Source organism: Sinocyclocheilus grahami, unplaced genomic scaffold, assembly GCF_001515645.1.
Source record: "Sinocyclocheilus grahami isolate Dianchi unplaced genomic scaffold, SAMN03320097.WGS_v1.1 scaffold397.1, whole genome shotgun sequence".
In the NCBI taxonomy this organism is placed as follows: Eukaryota; Metazoa; Chordata; class Actinopteri; order Cypriniformes; family Cyprinidae; genus Sinocyclocheilus; species Sinocyclocheilus grahami.
In genome coordinates, this window is record NW_015505576.1 from 186,450 (window position 1) to 202,026 (window position 15,577).

At 39.3% G+C, this 15,577-nt stretch overlaps 1 protein-coding gene across 8 annotated transcripts in view; it reads left to right on the forward strand.

The window, feature by feature from the left end:
• LOC107550400 (transcription factor AP-2-delta-like) overlaps positions 1 to 14,934 on the forward strand; it is a 70,691-nt gene extending 55,757 nt beyond the window's left edge. For 6 of the 8 annotated variants that reach the window (XM_016231664.1, XM_016231658.1, XM_016231661.1 and 3 more), the window contains 7 exons: positions 5,274 to 5,768; positions 8,671 to 8,731; positions 11,435 to 11,597; positions 12,564 to 12,682; positions 13,248 to 13,389; positions 13,751 to 13,864; positions 14,155 to 14,934. In XM_016231664.1, coding sequence (XP_016087150.1) covers positions 5,307 to 5,768; positions 8,671 to 8,731; positions 11,435 to 11,597; positions 12,564 to 12,682; positions 13,248 to 13,389; positions 13,751 to 13,864; positions 14,155 to 14,371 — 1,278 coding nt within the window. In that variant the 5' untranslated portion in view covers positions 5,274 to 5,306 and the 3' untranslated portion in view covers positions 14,372 to 14,934. Of the gene's footprint in view, positions 1 to 4,237; positions 4,602 to 5,046; positions 5,127 to 5,273; positions 5,769 to 8,670; positions 8,732 to 11,434; positions 11,598 to 12,563; positions 12,683 to 13,247; positions 13,390 to 13,750; positions 13,865 to 14,154 lie in introns of those variants that run through there. The other 2 variants (XM_016231657.1, XM_016231663.1) reach the window with 2 other exon arrangements.
• The last annotated feature ends 643 nt before the right edge of the window (positions 14,935 to 15,577 follow it).

Sequence of the window (15,577 nt, forward strand, 5' to 3'; positions counted from 1 at the left end):
AAAGGGACAAACCCAGCGGTTGGGTTGTTTTGACCCAGCGGTTGGGTTGGTTTGACCAAGCTGTTGGGTTGTTTTGACCCAGCTATTGGGTTGTTTTGACCCAGTGGTTGGGTTGTTTTGACCCAGCTATTGGGTTGTTTTGACCCAGAAGCTGTAGGGCTATGTAGAATGTATTGCTTTTATTTGTCGGAAATTACAAGCTCGGTGAAAAATAATGCTTGACAGGTCTTTCCTGAAATTGAATATTAGTAGGTCTATTTTTGTTTGTTTGTACATTTTATGTAGGCTAAATTTGATTAGCTATGTGAATTATTGTTATTATTATTTTTATTAATTTTATATTAGCCTGTGAAAATAATTTTGAGGCCTTCATTACGGTTTTGTGAGTTGTGGTTTGTGTGTGTGCGCATGTGTGTGTCCGCGCTCTACCGTTATTTTGGCAGATTGTTCTTTTAATTAACGCTCATTTGCCCGCATCTGGCACGTGTATAGATTGAAATTAATTTCTAAGATTCAGCTTAGTTCACTCAAGGAAAAATAATACACTAGAGGTCAGTGGAGTTTGTTTACTGAGCGAAATGAATTTGCAGTTGGTCATTTGACAAGAGACCGCATTTGGTTCATATTTTGACAAATCTAGGAGACGGGAGAAAAACTTATTGAGTGCAAGTAGTTAAAATCCTCTCGTTGTTTTTGATCAACAGTTTCTGTGATTACAGTCTTTCGCTGAGCATTTCTTGACTGTTGTTTGGAAGCTACGAAAAGGATCGAACAGTCCAACCTGAGTCCTCATCGTGGATTTATTAATTTTTTTTGTGAGGTAGGCCTAGATATTGTCTTTCACAGCTAAATTTTCATGGCATAAGCTGAGTGAGATTTGCGTTATATGTTTCTGTTCACCCTGTTAAACACCTAATGAAATTAACCAAATAATTAATTTTTCCCAACAGAGAGAAAATTAATTTAGTGCACTTCATTAACTAAGCCAAACACCACGCGCTGAAACTGACGCTGCGCCCCTCCCCCTCCAAATCTATTAGCATATAAAACACTGCCTGTGTGTGTGGTAAATGTAGGTCACATCGATGAGGACTGCGCATACTTTGTAATTATAATTATCTCGTAAACACACCTTATTCCATGTTTTACAGTCTAGAGAGCCGTTACTTAACGGACGCCGACACCATATTGAGCTCCACTCACACACTCTCATCTAGATTAACTTCATTTGGCCACTTGTCAAATAGGCCACTGCACAATGCAAGACACACATCATTTTGAATTGAAGTTAAATTAAAACGTTTTTATTTTCTCTATCACTATCCTTTATTTTTAGATTCACTCTATTAGCAGTTATGGTTTTAGATGTTCGATCACTGCTGCCAAACTTTATATAAAAAAGGGGAAAAAAGCAATGCTCTGGCAAACTTTTTGGGCTCGTTAGTTGTTGTTGTTGTTTTTTTTCATCAGCAAGGCTTATAAACAAATGTGGTTAAATGTGACGTTTAAACGATCATTTTCTGATAATAATAGGCTACCTTCCTAACTGAGCTGTTCATAAATTAGCCATCTTAAAATTGCAAAATGACCAACTGTTTACATATGTTTACACAGAAATATTGAAATCGGTTATTTTCGTTTTTTTAAACTTTATTGGTAATTGTAACTTTTGTTAGAAATGTTCGGCCAAAACATTTCGATCTTTGCATGTTTTTGTTTGTTTGTACATTTTATGTAGGCTAAATTTGATTAGCTATGTGAATTATTGTTATTATTATTTTTATTAATTTTATATTAGCCTGTGAAAATAATTTTGAGGCCTTCATTACGGTTTTGTGAGTTGTGGTTTGTGTGTGTGCGCATGTGTGTGTCCGCGCTCTACCGTTATTTTGGCAGATTGTTCTTTTAATTAACGCTCATTTGCCCGCATCTGGCACGTGTATAGATTGAAATTAATTTTTAAGATTCAGCTTAGTTCACTCAAGGAAAAATAATACACTAGAGGTCAGTGGAGTTTGTTTACTGAGCGAAATGAATTTGCAGTTGGTCATTTGACAAGAGACCGCATTTGGTTCATATTTTGACAAATCTAGGAGACGGGAGAAAAACTTATTGAGTGCAAGTAGTTAAAATCCTCTCGTTGTTTTTGATCAACAGTTTCTGTGATTACAGTCTTTCGCTGAGCATTTCTTGACTGTTGTTTGGAAGCTACGAAAAGGATCGAACAGTCCAACCTGAGTCCTCATCGTGGATTTATTAATTTTTTTTGTGAGGTAGGCCTAGATATTGTCTTTCACAGCTAAATTTTCATGGCATAAGCTGAGTGAGATTTGCGTTATATGTTTCTGTTCACCCTGTTAAACACCTAATGAAATTAACCAAATAATTAATTTTTCCCAACAGAGAGAAAATTAATTTAGTGCACTTCATTAACTAAGCCAAACACCACGCGCTGAAACTGACGCTGCGCCCCTCCCCCTCCAAATCTATTAGCATATAAAACACTGCCTGTGTGTGTGGTAAATGTAGGTCACATCGATGAGGACTGCGCATACTTTGTAATTATAATTATCTCGTAAACACACCTTATTCCATGTTTTACAGTCTAGAGAGCCGTTACTTAACGGACGCCGACACCATATTGAGCTCCACTCACACACTCTCATCTAGATTAACTTCATTTGGCCACTTGTCAAATAGGCCACTGCACAATGCAAGACACACATCATTTTGAATTTAAGTTAAATTAAAACGTTTTTATTTTCTCTATCACTATCCTTTATTTTTAGATTCACTCTATTAGCAGTTATGGTTTTAGATGTTCGATCACTGCTGCCAAACTTTATATGAAAAAGGGAAAAAAAAGCAATGCTCTGGCAAACTTTTTGGGCTCGTTAGTTGTTGTTGTTGTTTTTTTCATCAGCAAGGCTTATAAACAAATGTGGTTAAATGTGACGTTTAAACGATCATTTTCTGATAATAATAGGCTACCTTCCTAACTGAAGCTTCCCTTCTCCCACGTTGTTTTGCGAGTAAAACATTTATGAAGCGGAATACGTCAGTATATGTGTATGTTTGTGAGAGGATCCTCCCTTTGCGCGAGACACCGGGCGCTCGAGGCGTCTCCGTCCGCCCTTCTCATGCACAAGGGCGTGAGCCCGCGGTAATTTGGGTTAAATGAGGAGAGCATCAGCTTTTTAAACACTTAAAAACTGCTAAAGCTCACGTAGACACAAAAACCTAAAGACTCGAGTATTTTGCTGCTGGGGAGGGAGGAGACTGACTGGGGCTGATTTAAACACACACATTTGCACATGAGCAAAAAGTCTTACTCATAAATTGTTAAGCGTCATTAGAGGTTTCATTTTCATGGGAACAATATATATAGCTATTCATATTTAGGAAATGTATATGGGTAAAACGGGTGTCCGTGTCTTTTCAATGCACCTGTGTGGCTCCTAATTTAACCGACAGGCTGATTTGAGCGATGACCCCCCCCACGCGCCCCCCACTTATCATCCTAAACGTGCACAAAACACTTCCAGCATGGGTCAGACCGTCACTGTCCCGGTTCGGTTAGCGGTGAACAGAACAGGAAAAAAAAAGTTGACTGGATTGGCTGCAGGAGAATTAAACTGAATCTAAAGTGACCGCACAGCACCGATTATTACAGTATCTAAAATAGGCTAAATGAATAAATAAAACAATGTGGTCTAATTATTGTATAGGTACAACCGATGATACAGTGGTATAAATAGGCTATTTGTATTCCATAGCATTAAAACTGTTTAAATAATTCGTAGATTTAATGTTCTTCTGCTGTTTAATTTTTTTGTGCAACATTATTTCCAAACGAGTTGTTCATTATAATTTTTAAAAAAGCATTGTGGGATGATAAATAAGAACACATAAAAGGGAAATATTCGTTCTGCCGTATCTGCAATTAATTTTGCTTTCATGCAAGTGTCTTTCATTCAGTTAACCAGAAATTAAAATATTTGATAAAAACAGATTAAGACCACACTATAAAATAACAAAACAAAACGTTTAATCGTGCAATCCAAATTACAGTGACAAAATACACCCAGTAAAACTTACGTGTTGCTGAAAAAAATCCAAAAAGCAGGTAAATGGTAAAGCCGCGAGGAAAACAGACAAATAAAACTGGCCCTGCTAAAGAAAGCACAAGCGACCTTAAAGAAATGTCCACAAAAATCATCAAAAATGTTGAAAGCGCACTTGGTTCCTTATTAGGCGAAGATACAATATTTATTCCGTGTCTCCAGGGATGAGGCTGCTCTCTCTATTGTCCTCCCTTTCCTCAATGCTGATGCTTAATTTTCAAAACTTCTATATTACCAAGGGACCTACGACATCAGCCGGAGAAATACCCAGCAAGTACAAAATCCGAGCCAGGGAGCGCTTTGTGCAGAGGGGAGGCATTTCAGCCGCTTTTACCGACTGCGCGAGGCGACATTTCATTTTCACGCGCTATTTTGGGGATTTTTTTTTTAATTCATTCGTCCAACGGCGCGAGGAAATCGGGTTATTGGATCGCGAGAATGTCAGCCACATTTCCGGGACTGGTGCACGATGCGGAGGTATTTCAATTCATTTCTTATCACCTCACAAAAATCATCTAATTTAGTTTAATTTAGCCTAGCATCGCATGAAGTGAAATTAGTTTCTCTTAGCACAGCGAAATGTAAGTGAAGACTTCTGAGGGGAGTTTGCTGCAAGGCGAGGATAAATGCCGGGTGTTATTTAATAGTGAAAATGCCTTTTACTGTGTGTTTTTTTTTTCGTGGAGAATATGGCTCATTAGAGTTCATTTAAAAGTCTCTACTGTGATTGGAACCATTTGCTCGTTCTTTTTTATGCATAATAATTATTAGTAGTGCAGACTCTCGTGCCTCGTGCTTACCTGCAGTGAAACGGGCGTAGAAACGGCTTTTAATGGCGTTTGCACAGATGTAGTAGCCTAATAATAATAATATAGTCAAATAACACTCAGTGGCAAATGATAGACAAGTGAGGGAGGAAAAAAACGCTGTGCGCTCGTGGAGCAGTTTGCAGTGTGTTTCACGCACTCCCTCCCAGGCACGGAGAGATGACATCGCCGTCAGGTACTTTTCTAAAGACACTTTGAGCTGCTGTGTGTGTTTGTGTGTTTGGGGAAGGTTTGAGTTTCCGCCGCGTGAGAAATGCGCGCGGATCGCTGCGAGCGCGTGTAAATGACATCCCTCATATTTTTCTCTTTTTTCCCCGCACAGATACGTCACGACGGATCAAACAGCTACCGTTTGATGCAACTCGGGTGCTTGGAATCTGTGGCCAACTCGTCTGTCGCTTACTCTTCATCGTCTCCGCTTACATATCCAGCTACCGGAACCGAATTTGCCTCCCCGTATTTTCCCACGAACCAGTACACGCCCTTACACCACCAGTCCTTCCACTACGAGTTCCAGCACAGCCACCCGGCCGTGAACCCGGACGCGTACTCGTTAAACTCTCTCCATCACTCGCAGCAGTATTACCAGCAGCTCCATCACGGCGAACCGACGGACTTCATCAACCTTCACAACGCCCGGGCGCTCAAGTCCTCTTGCCTGGACGAGCAGCGGCGGGAACTGGGCTGTCTGGACGCGTACCGCAGGCATGACCTGTCAATCATGAGCCACGGCTCTCAGTATGGCATGCACCCCGAGCAAAGACTGCTGCCCGGGGCGGGTCTGGGGCTGCCGCCACCGGGGGCCGATGACCTACAGGTAGCTACACCTCACCGGCATTTCTACCGTTCAAGCACAAAATACACACACTCAGCGTGCCACCGCCGTCTCACACGCACGCAGGCTACAGAGAAGTTGACGCCTTCTGGGATGTTGTATAGTCACTTTCACTGCCCGAACAGAAGAAATGATTGCCCGAGGGCTTCGACAAAAAACCTGAGACATCAGGAGAGACTTGAGAGAGAAAACTCGAGGCCGAGCGATTACTACTTTTCGGCCTTTTCGATTTCGCACAAATTAATTTAATAACTAATAATAGGCCTACGTTAATATTTCGAAATAGCTCATTAAAATAAACACGGGGAAAAAATCACAACGGAAAAAACAGTCCGATTTGCAGAAATGCATTATTTCCCAACATGTGAAATAAGACTTCTTTTTTTTTTTAAAGCTATATTTTGAAACGTTTGGAAGCGCCACCCTTTCAGTTGATTTAACTGGCGGATTTTACATATTTAATATAGTACACACACTCAGCGTGCCACCGCCGTCTCACACGCACGCAGGCTACAGAGAAGTTGACGCCTTCTGGGATGTTGTATAGTCACTTTCACTGCCCGAACAGAAGAAATGATTGCCCGAGGGCTTCGACAAAAAACCTGAGACATCAGGAGAGACTTGAGAGAGAAAACTCGAGGCCGAGCGATTACTACTTTTCGGCCTTTTCGATTTCGCACAAATTAATTTAATAACTAATAATAGGCCTACGTTAATATTTCGAAATAGCTCATTAAAATAAACACGGGGAAAAAAATCACAACGGAAAAAACAGTCCGATTTGCAGAAATGCATTATTTCCCAACATGTGAAATAAGACTTCTTTTTTTTTTTAAAGCTATATTTTGAAACGTTTGGAAGCGCCACCCTTTCAGTTGATTTAACTTGCGGATTTTACATATTTAATATAGTGAATATTGAGAAGTCTGAATTCGGCTGCGCGTATGTCGGGCCTCGCTGCTGTAAAGCCGCTGTTTCTTTTTCCTCCGTTAAAAGGCGGATTAAGGGCTTGAAAAAGTGCGAACAAAAGGCAAATCCTCCGCAGTAGAGCACCGTAGTTTATCCAATTTAGGACTTAATGTCAATCAACTGGTTATTTATGCACAGACATCTGAAACAGCTCAAGTTTAACCGGTGAGTCAACAATATGTTCAAATCAAAAAGATTATACAATGCTTTTAATCCGTCAGTGCGACAGTAAAGTTAAAATATATTGTTTTTGAAATAAAATATTCTAGCTTGCAGATTATATTTTGGATTTTTACGTCATTGCATTGAAAGGAAATTCAAATTTTAATAGTAAATTGAGTATTTAAATTATAACATCTACGTAATCTAATTTATAGAAATAATAGAATAAAACTATTCTACAAAAGATTAGATCATAGTGGAATACGGTAATGTTAAGTAAGTAATGTTTTGAGTCAAAACAATAAAAATAATTTGTACATTTACTTAAAACTCAAAACTTTTGACTAGTAATTAAAAAAAATAATTGTTGCATAATTGCTTTTTTATTTGCTCGTGTTTTACAGGACATAGGCTATATTTAAATAACATGGACACAATAAAATCAGCAATATAATAATTATTTAATTTTGCAATAACATTTTGTCAGAAAATATTCATAAAGCTATGTTTGCACAGAAGCAGTTTTGCAATCTTGAAGATGTTTTGAATCGTAGCTTCACAAAAGGTTCATTTTAGTATTGCTCTCGCGTGTTCAGGAACATTCTGCACACGCACACAAAAAAGGCCCACAGGAGAACAGACACAAAAACTCAGAAAACAACACATACGTCGCGTGAAAAGGGTTTGGACCTTTCTTTGGTGCTGAATGAAACCGTGCGCTCGGTGAAGGCCGCGGAACAGATGCGGTCAGTCTCGTGCGCACAAGCGCATCTTTGAGCCGCTAAACAGATTTGGCACGCGGAACAATAGAAGCTGTCGCACCTTTAACACGCACACGCGTAATTTATGCCTGATCCGACGGGTTTGTATATTGATTTTATAATCACTTTAACTGCGGGGAAAAGAAAAATAGAGCATGAGTTTGTTAAAGGGTTATAAGAGCACGTCAGTATGGTGTCAGTATGTGAGCGTGTGTGGGTGAAATAGGCTAGGCCTATGTGTGCTTTTTTTTTTTTTTTTTAGACCGTGTCTGACTTGGCCTCCAGACTGGTCGTGGCTCGTGAGACGGATTAACTCTTTTCTTTTGATGCGATCTAGTGTTCTTTCGGCTGATGACATCACTGATAAGAGAAAGTAAAGTGATCTGTTGGTTTGACATCATAATGTAACCGGTTCCGTTACCTCTGCAACTTAACTACCTGTAACCACGTGGTCTGTTTAATTTGTCACACATGCCTCTTCAAAAAGCTAAATACTGATCACCATGTTTAAGATGAGTTTATTATTATGAAGTTCATATATATATATGTGTGTGTGTGTGTGTGTGTGTGTGTGTGTGTCTAGGGATCTGTGAGCATGAGTTTGTTAAAGGGTTATAAGAGCACGCCAGTATGGATGTGAGCGTGTGTGGGTGAATATGTGTGCTTTATTTATTTTTTGAGACTGTGTCTCTGACTTGGCCTCCAGACTGGTCGTGGCTCGTGAGACGGATTAACTCTTTTCTTTTGATGCGATCTAGTGTTCTTTCGGCTGATGACATCACTGATAAGAGAAAGTAAAGTGATCTGTTGGTTTGACATCATAATGTAACCGGTTCCGTTACCTCTGCAACTTAACTACCTGTAACCACGTGGTCTGTTTAATTTGTCACACATGCCTCTTCAAAAAGCTAAACACTGATCACCATGTTTAAGATGAGTTTATTATTATGAAGTTCATATATATATATGTGTGTGTGTGTGTGTGTGTCTAGGGATCTGTAGACGCGCAATGCGGACTCGTGTTAAATGGACAAGGTGGAGTGATTCGGAGAGGTAAGGTCACAACACACACACATAAACAGAGAGCAAGAGAAGCACACGCTCATTTAATTTCTTTTATAAGGTGTTTTTCTTTTTTATTTATTTATAATTATATTTCCACTAACGTTAGTCTTGTCTGATAATATGATTTGAATTCTTATTTTATAATTACAGGAGACTTTTTTTTGGTATATTTAATAGCCTATACGTACTGCTTTCCAGTGACAAGACAAGGATTTACTATTTTAGCATAAGCATTTTAGCCTTTTAATTTAAAGATACTAAAATCGCGTTGGTTTTATTCATTTAAGAATCCCCAAAAATATGTTTTATACCGACAACGGTAATAGTAATGCTATTTTACTAAAAATGTAGGGAAATAATTTCTTTGTAATATTTTAAAATTTAAAAATTTTAAAAACTCTAAAAAATGCTGGGTTATGTTTAACCCAGCATTTTTAGAGTGTAATGTCAATCAACAGGCCCACTGCTTTCATTGTTAGATTGTTAAATTATTACTGTTACTGAAAAAAACAGATAAATAACAAATGCAACAAAAATAATAAACATTTCAGTATCGGCATGAAAAATGTCAATGAATTCAGCTTAATTAAATGCATATTGTATTTACATTTTGGATGCAACAATTTTTATTATTTGATATGATTTCCTCGGGCAAAAAGCTGCAAATTCATATGATCTTTTACGTATTATATAGGCTACTTTTCTGAAAACAAATATCAGTTGTTTAAAATGTATTATTATTATTATTGGTGATGGTTTTGTTGTCCTAGACGTTGGTGTTTCTTTTAGAATGTGTATTACTTGCCTCAAAGCATGTTTGCTATTATCTTTCTAGCTGACGTCGCAATTCAGAGAAAATGGATTCATTAATTAGTCAGAGACGGCATAATTAAGGAACTATATCTGTTTCAGGAGTTCAAACCCCGATAAAACATACATTTCTCAAGGTCATTCTCCACTGAGAAATAATCTCAGAAGAATGTCAGTATTCTCTGTCTGTCTGCGCGTCTTGTGCGGATGAATCGAATCGTGTTCCACGTTTCTTAATATTTTCTTAATATCAGTCGCATCTTTGTCTGTCTCTTCAAAGCAGCAGCGGGTCGGAGTTTGCCATAAAGCGAACGGTGTCTTGGGCGCTTAATTTTTAATAAACTCTGTCTAGGTGTTGGGCTCGCCATCACTTCCAGTTAATGGTGTGCAGGATTTAGCCGCGAGCTCCGCCGCTCCAACCATCACAACCAATAATCATTGCTCTAGCTCGCGCTCCGGTATCGATAGCTTCTCGCGCCTCGGGCGCACGCTTTGATATGTTAATGCCGCGCGGCTCCAAATTCAGTGGAGATCATATTAATGTTGTTCACACTGACTGCAGCTTTGGCTTCGTTGAATATTCAGATAACCTTTTTCAAAAGAAATCAGTCAAGAAACGAGGATCCTACTTGGAAAAGTCGTCTGTGTTTTAATCATGATTATCCCTCGTAGCTTTCAGGAATTTGATCGCGCTTCACTCCGCCTTTATACACACACACACACACACACACACACACACACACTGCATCTCTCTCTCACCGTGCGTGCGCGTGCGTCTATGTGTTTTGGGTGATGATGAGCGTGAGGCGCGCGCGTAAACACACACCACCGCCACCACAATTGAAATAGAAACAGAATGACATTTGGCCTATGTCTTTTTTTCTTTAATTTTCGTGGCAAACTCGCAAAAAGCGCTTGATTCGCTTTGTGATCGCTCGCGCGCTGCCTCGGGCTACTCTCCCTCGCGCTTAAATACCCGCTATCGCCTCTGGGCCCGGCGCGCGCGACCAGACTACCGGCAATAGCTCTTTTTCAATTGCCCTTGGCAACATAAAATACAAACTACTTTGAATCAAAACATTTTGGGTGGAATTAATGTGAAGTGAACTTGCATGCTAGCAGAGATCTTGGGTTTGTCAGAGCGCTTTAGGGTGACTGATGAGGAGCAGGTTAGAGGCCCGCTAGCCAGAAAAGTCCTTCAGGAACACACACGTTCACACACTCAAACACAAATACACACACGTGGCTAAATAAGGTAGCCGAACCCATTGATTCCAGCTCTAGCTGAGCTTGTGATCTTTGCAACATAAATGGATCTAGGCATAGTATGGATTTGACATACAGTGTTTAATAAATAAACACGTACAATTTAATATGTAATTAAATGTGCAAAATACTTCTGTAGGAAACGTAATGAAATATGGACATGAAATACTGTTTTTAATCATTTTTATGCATATTCAACTACTTGGAATATTTGCACTTTTTAAAAATTCCTTTGTCACACCACATGACTATTTAAAATTAACTATAGAAGGCAAAAAGCTGATTAAAATGTTTAAAAATGTTAAACTACCTACAATGCATAAGCTTGTTTATATACATTTTAAGTTCATGCACATGTTATGTGTTAACCACTCCTTTACAACTGCACAGCTTCAGTGCATGCTTTTTGAAATAGTTGCAAAATAAAAAGCATTATGAGGGATTATGAATCATTATCAGTTGATTTATTTGCAATAATCTGATATACTGTAATTTGTATTCAATTTCTGAAGAATATACAGGTGATTTTCTCATTTGTGGCCACAAACAGAACATGCAAGCACCATTGCCGGTTATTTCCAAAGGTTTGACGTGTTGTTTGTTTGTTGTGTTCAGGCACGTGTGTAGTGAACCCTACAGACCTGTTCTGCTCTGTACCAGGAAGACTTTCTCTACTCAGCTCTACCTCAAAGTACAAAGTCACCATCGCTGAAGTCAAACGCCGCCTCTCTCCTCCAGAGTGTCTCAATGCTTCACTACTCGGTGGGATATTAAGAAGGTAAGAGATGCACTTTAAACACATGAAACTGGAATGCACACGTTTGGAATTTTGGAACACTAGATCTTGAACACCTGAAAGCATCCAATTCTGAACCAAGTCTAAGAGAAGCACAGCTGTAGTGTTTATTGCCACACGTTTACTCACAAAACCGCCAGTTTAACAAAGATCTCATGCATGTTTTTTTTGCCAACTCCAGATTTCCTTGAATTCAAGTAATAGCATAATCAGGGATTATAATTATTAAAGCAATATAATTTCACGTAGGTAATGAAAATGAAGAATTTTTTTTTTTTTTTTTAGTTCATTGGCAAAACAAAACTCAAGACAGAAAGAGGAAAAATAGACGGGACATGGAGTCCTGGACATTTAATCCAGAGATAAAGAGAATGTGGCTGGAGAGAGATGGAATGAGAACAGTGAAGCTGAGGTTCCATTATTGATGAGGGACACAGACTGGAGAGCAGAAATGAGGCCAGTGACGAGAAGAGAGGAGAAACACACACACATTCACTCACTCATTTTAAACACAGGAGAACACATGCTGGTAAAGCTCAGGTTCATTAACGCCTGCAGAAACAAAAGAATAGCTAGAAAAGCATTCAGAAAAATTTAATATTTATTTTTGAAGAAATATTTGATTACCCTTTATACACATTATAGCCTGAATGAAGCCGACGCATGGGCAAAATAAGCATTGTGGCCCTGTTTAGTCCTAAATACTTTTTAAATCTCATCTTGAAAAAAGTGAGGACTCGTTTTAGTTGTCACACAGCTACAGTTCTCATGTGCTCACTTGGAAAAGTAGGTTTGTAGAGTGTTTAGGTTTAATAATGTAAAAGTGCTTTGGAAAAAAATGGACTGGGTGAGAAGGGCATGCAAACGCTCTTCAGTGGATATGAAATGCGACATGTGAATTGCATGTAAGTGTGTTGCTGATGGACTTTCTCCATCTGTGTGGGTCAGGGCCAAGTCAAAGAATGGCGGTCGGTGCCTCAGGGAGAAACTGGACAGGTTAGGACTCAATCTCCCAGCAGGCCGCAGGAAAGCGGCGAACGTCACGCTGTTGACCTCTTTAGTGGAAGGTATGGATTCATTTGTGCTTTTTGTTTTTTTTAAATAATAATCTTGCTTATTCATGGTTGTTTTCATATGCATGCTTTTTGTTTCTTACATTGAATACTGACTTGATTTGATGTTGGATGTTTGTACAACGACTCATTTTATGAATTTGGTTTGTTGAAGTTGTTTAAAGGAAGCAGAGATAAAATATGATGCAAAATGTGAGCAACTTGTTTACATTTTCATTCCGTTTTATTTCATATCTAGGACCTGTTGAATGCATTTTTGCAATTCAACAGGTTGTAAGCGTAATGCATCGGGTTTAGTTTCTTCATATTTGTTGTGGGTGAGCTCTTATTAAGATCTACTCTGGCATAAAATACGTCTGAAATATTTTTAGTCTACAGACAAAATCTCTATTACTCAAGGGAAGAGTTTAAGTATTAGAATGGCGTGAGACAGATTGATGCAACATCTATGCAATTTTTTAGGCAGTATTTAGAGAATTAACTGATTTCCCGGCTTCATTCATCCCTCATCTTCCTCCTGTGTGTGTGTGTGTGTGTGTGTGTGTGTGTGTGTGTGTAGGGGAAGCGCTACATCTGGCTCGGGACTTTGGCTACACCTGTGAGACAGAGTTTCCCACCAAAGCGGTCGGGGAGCATCTCGCCCGCCAGCACACGGAACCAAAGGAACAGAACGCGCGCAAGAAAATGGTGCTGGCCACCAAGTAAGACGGCAAATCTTTAGTACTTTTAGCCAAATGAGTTTATCCATACCACTTTATTGGCTATACATTTGAACACTTGAATAATAAATTCTTATATGAGACCTTCAAATGCACCAAATGTGATTTATCTAGTGCAGTCTGGCTACATAAGGACTCATCTTCAAAAGCAGATGCACCTTAGGGAATGAGGATTTATTATTGAGGATTGGAGGAAAGCATGTGTGTTTGCATGAGTGTAACATATGAAAACTAAGATCTCATTAAATCTCCTCTATGCATTAATTATGAGGATCGCTGCTTTGGTATGCGTTTTGGTGATGCGTCCTTGTAACTGTTCGAATGGCTGTGTGTGTCTCTGCAGGCAGATCTGTAAGGAATTTCAGGATTTGTTAAGTCAGGATCGATCTCCGCTCGGGTCCTCTAGACCAACACCTATTCTGGACTTGGACATTCAGCGACATCTAACACACTTCAGGTATAAAACCGAAACCTGCATGCAAAAATAGAGCAAACCTCCACCTTATGTGAAAGCAATCGTAAGACTGAAAATTCGTTAGCCGATATAAGTAACAAAAGTGTAGTAAATTGTAAAAGTATTTGCATTTATGATTACAATAATAAACTAAAAAATATGATTCAAGCTGCCTAACTGACTGTTATTGTTCAGCTAAATTAACTGGAAGCCAGTGACACCGGAAGTCTTGCACATATGAATATGCTAATGAAAGTATTGTTATTAATCACCATTTTTATTATCTTTTTTAGTCTGATCACGCATGGATTCGGTACGCCTGCGATTTGCGCGGCACTTAGCACCTTTCAAACCATTCTCAGTGAAATGCTTAATTACCTGGAGAAACACTCTGCCAATAAGAGCACGGGAACACCGGACACCAACCAGATCAACTCCAACTCGGACAAAACACTGCGCAAAACCACCGAGTCACTGATGAAAGACGGCAAAATCGAGAAAACAGAATGACTCTGACGCAGGAGTGGCTGCTTTCCCACTTCCTGATCCGAGCCCTGATGGGCGGGCCTCGTTCAGGGCGTGGCTACTAGGGGCGGGGTTACGGGGTTTTTATTCCATATGCGTTTATTTATATAACTGGCATAACTTCCTATGACCTCAGCTTTCTCTATATGAGAGTCTGTCTGTATGTACAAACCAGTCACATCATTCTCACTGCCCGGCGAACACAAACCATTTTATAAGTTATTGAAGAAGTTATTTTGCTTAAAGTTTGTCTGTATGTAATTAGTTTAAATAATGATTTTAAAAAATGCAATCTTTTATTAAAAGACTCACATTCCATTTCTGGCAAGACCTAATTTGAGGTCAGTTTGAAACTGTAAATTACGACAGGTAACTTTCCCTGTTAGTTACTGTATATTGTGCATGTTAAACTTTGTACACCATCTGAAACTGACATTCCCCACTGTTGTTCCAGAACACAAACTCTTGACTGCATTTGTAAAAAAGTTATATATAAATATATAAATTCAATCTTTTCTTGTAGGCTTTGAACTACATATATGAAATAACCCTACATGCAAACTACTGGTGTTCAATAAAGCATATTGCTCAAAGTCTTATATTAACTCACCTGACTGGACTTGAATCCTTGTGCATCTTCTCGAGTATGAATCATATTTTATGTGCATTTGCAATGGATTTGACACAGACAACACCTTATTGATTTATCTGACGCATACTTCAACTTAACCTGTCAAAAATCTCACTCATCTGCTTCTGTTCATGTGGTTTTACTAGACAGCAAGTTTTTGGCTGACGTGCCTCTCAGGCATTTCCTTCTGGAGATCTAGAGCAGTTTTTCAATGAGCCTGAAGACAGTGATTAGCTGGTTCTGGTTTGTTAGACTTGTAAATAAACGCTGCAGGAAAGTAGGCCTACACTCTAAAAAATGCTGGGTTAAAAAGGGACAAACCCAGCGGTTGGGTTGTTTTGAACCCAACCACTGGGTCAAAACAACCCAACCAAACGCTGGGTCAAAATGACCCAACAGCTGGGTCGAAACAATCCAACAGCTGGGTCGAAACAACCCAAACGCTGGGTCGAAACAACCCAACCGCTGGGTCGAAACAACCCAAACGCTGGGTCGAAACAACCCAAACGCTGGGTCGAAACAACCCAAACGCTGGGTCGAAACAACCCAAACGCTGGGTC